Raw genomic sequence first — 3587 nt, 5'->3', positions numbered from 1 at the left:
GGCTGCAGAAGTGGTGATTGGGGCCTCTGGGCACTCATGGCAGAGCCCCCATGAACAGCAGGGGGCAGCAGGGATCTCCCCACCTCGCTTGGCACCTGCACAACAGCTGCCTCATGGCCCTACTGAAAATCTTGTCTTTCCCAACCATGTAGTTAGTCCAATAAAAGTACCACACAGAAAATTCTTGCCTTACCTTGAACAAGGCAGTACCACACAAATTGTGGGTGAAGCTTAGTGTTGCTCCCATCAGTATCCAGTCAAAATCTCAATGACATTTTAGAAGTACTCTGTTACATTGGTCCCATATTGTATTATCACTGATTTAAGGAAAATTGCCATTATCGGCAATCAGCTTTTTTTGGCTGATGCAGTCGATTAATGTTGCAGATGAATGCCCCATCTGTGTGTGCTGCTGCAGTGCAGCATGCCAGGCGGCAGGAGCACAGCCTGGCAGTGTGGACAGCAGCATCTGCCTGGTAAGTATTGGCCAAATCAGCCATTGATATTGACCCAAAAAATTTCTATTGGTGCACCCCTAATGATACAGGCAGTCCTCAACTTACAATGTTTCGAGCTACAGCGTTTATAAATTGATGCCCTGTTTCAACTTTATAACGTTAGTTTCGACTTTACAACGCTTGATCCGATGCAACGCCATGCCAGCAAGCAAGTTTGCTGCATCGCCCATCTCCCTGGAGAACATCTGTCCAAACTTCCTAGGATACTTTCTTTAAGAAAGCAGACAAGACTCCAGAGAAACCTACAGCCAAGACTCTTGAGAAGACTCCAGCCAAGAACCCTTAAAGTCCAGCAAAGTCACCTCAAAGAAGTCCTTCCAAATCAATATGATTGCTATTTACAATATAAATACATTAATGTAGCTGTATTACTCATCTGTAATTGACCGAGTACAAAATTCTGAGGTATTTTGGGTGAAAATAGGGTATCAGGCCTTCGTTCAGGAACCAACTCCCCATTTATAACATTGTTTCTTATGAGAAAATTGGTTCCGAGTTAGAGCATTGCGACTTAAGATGTAGTTTTCAGGAACCAATTGTGTCGTAAGTCTGAGGACTGCCTGTAATTAAAGGACTTAAAGAGTTACTAATTGGGGTTCATGCATTAAGTGTCCTTCCAGTCCTCCAAAGTATTCCTGGTACCTCATTGGTACTGTCCTCGCTGGTTGGACCAGTGACATTCTCACTGGAGTTTATCTGAGAGAGATAGGAGAACTCAATAGAAGTACAGAAACAGAGCTTTTGTCTCTGTTCGTTAACAAGATGCAGAATCCTAATCCTAGGAAGAATGCGGTCTAAACACCTGGAGAAAATCTTGTCAGTAAAGGGTCCAAGCTAACTCTGTAAAGCAGTAATATTCTTGGAGCCTCAAGCCTTCCTTAACAAGGACTGAAGCCTTTGAAAAAAGGGTGCCAGATGTAACAACCTAGCTGCCAAAAGTGCTGGTACCCACTTTTGGGAGTCCTGGCTGTGTATAAATATATTGTGGTCTATGGTGGCATGCAAGTGTAAAACTGTAGAATTTGCCTGTGGAGCATTAGGAGGACTTGCCAGGTTTTTTTGTTTTTTTTTTTTTGCTCTTGAGAGCACTGAGCATTAGTCTGCTGTTGTTGGGCTCGTCCCACTTTGCAAGGCTTTGGGAGAACTTGGGGAATACGTTCAAAGAACTAAATGTGTTGTTTCCTTTTCCCTTTGCGGTTCTGGGTGGACGGAGATTAGTACTGCAGCATCTCCTAGTTCTGGAGAAAGTTTTAACCTGACTATTTTGTACATGGTATTTCTTTGCTAAATGGTCATACTAACCGTACAGAATGTTGTGAGCAAAATTTTTAGTTTGGGGGGGAAAGGGGGAGGTCTGGTGTGTTTTTTAACAGAAAACTGAATGTTCTTTCTGTCCTCCCACTTTTATAAAGCTCTTTTGGCTGGAAAAATAGCCAAATCTTGTTACAGATCCCTTTTATCTGATCAGTGTCATTTATGACTTCCTACACTTGAATAATTCTTGGTTCTAAAACCACTTGTGTTTTTATCAGCCTACATTTTGGTGGCAAGGAGCCTGGAAACATGAATCTTGAATGACTTCAAGAGGACTACTTCAGCATGCTACTTGGTAAAGCAGTAGAGCAGTCTGCTTTATACAGCATTGGACATTTCAAGTCCTGTCTCCAAATAGACGGTGTAACCTAGGAAGTACTGCATTTGGGCAACTGATCTGAAACCTCTTCAAAATTCTCAGATTTACCCAATTCAATTCTGCCTTTATTTGGGGACAGCAGCAGAGTGTATGTGTGTTCACTTTTAAGTGGTTACCCAAGTACTCTTGTATACAGAGATTATGACATGCAGAATCTCTGAGCTCTTGATCTGTAACTTGACTTGAAATGCACTTGAGATATGACTCTCTCGTACAGGTATTCTCTGTATGTCAAAGCTTGGCTTGTGCAAACTGCAGTGATTTACTGGAAGTAATGAGTATGGCTGAATGTGTACATAGGAAGCTTATGAAGGCTACAGTTGTTCATCTCTAGGAAGGTCATGCAGTGGCATTACCATTTTGGAGCTGATATTCTTACACACCCGTTCCCCCCTAGTTGGCTATAGCCTCTCTCTTTTTACCACGATCAGAACGTACTTTCTTAATCATTGGGTTTTTTAATGAGATATCTGCCTGTCAAGTATTGGTTGACAATGTGTGTAGATGAGCTGCAAGGTAAAGGGGATGGGAACTTGCTATGTTAACTACTTTTGGCAGCTCTCTTGGCGTGAAAGCTAAGATACTGCAATTTACTTTTCACCTGCTGTGGGGAAAATGTGTACAAATGAACAATTACTAAAGAGCAGCTGGTGGGCAGAAAATCCCTGTGCCCTTTACCTCGCAGTGTGTTGTTCAGTGATGTAACACAAGCTTTAAGCTTCTGGTTCTTTCACAATCTTTCCCATGCCGTGTGTTTAATGGGGCACTTATGGTAAACGTGGTCTAGCGCAACACCCTGTGGACTGTGCAGTACCATCAGCAGGGTGAAAAACTTGGGCTGTACTTTATTTGTCTTCTGAAGGTAAATCTGAGAGAACCTATAGAAACTGGCACTTACACAGCAAAAGTGAAATTGTAGCATGGCCTAAACACTGTCCTGGGGTAGACAGAATTGTGAGGCTTTAACTCCCACATGTCAACTGATTCTTTTGCAAGACTCAAATGATTCATAAGGTTAGTGTCACTAAATTTGTTAAATTCTTGAATCTTCTATAGTTGCTTTCACTGTTCAGTGCTAATGCATGTGATATACACAGTTAATCAGCTTTACCCTGATGTCAAAGCTTTAGTTTCCAGTCCAGTTAGTTTTTGACTGTTGGTTGGAGGAGTTCCTGCAAAACCCAACAAAAGTTACAGAGGAGCACAAAAGGCCTAATTATAGTTCCAGAAATAGCAAACAGCACCTTAACTGTCTTTGTAGGATTATGTTACGTTGTATTGTCCGGATTAAGGACAATAAGAAGTCCTTCTTCAAATACATAGGGGGTAAAAAGAGGGTCCCGGGTAATGTGGGGCCCCTGCAGGACACGATGGGC

At 42.3% G+C, this 3587-nt stretch overlaps 1 protein-coding gene across 1 annotated transcript in view; it reads left to right on the top strand.

The window, feature by feature from the left end:
- Nucleotides 1-350: 350 nt before the first annotated feature.
- The window catches only part of RHEB (Ras homolog enriched in brain), a 45032-nt gene continuing 41795 nt past the window's right edge, over nucleotides 351-3587 (top strand). Inside the window, 2 exon segments of the mRNA XM_019530326.1 lie at nucleotides 351-432; nucleotides 435-476. Coding sequence (XP_019385871.1) covers nucleotides 366-432; nucleotides 435-476 — 109 coding nt within the window. The 5' untranslated portion in view covers nucleotides 351-365.

This window comes from Crocodylus porosus, unplaced genomic scaffold, assembly GCF_001723895.1.
Source record: "Crocodylus porosus isolate Cpor-Errol unplaced genomic scaffold, CroPor_comp1, whole genome shotgun sequence".
NCBI lineage: Eukaryota > Metazoa > Chordata > Crocodylia > Crocodylidae > Crocodylus > Crocodylus porosus.
This window is presented reverse-complemented; position numbering and strand designations above follow the sequence as displayed.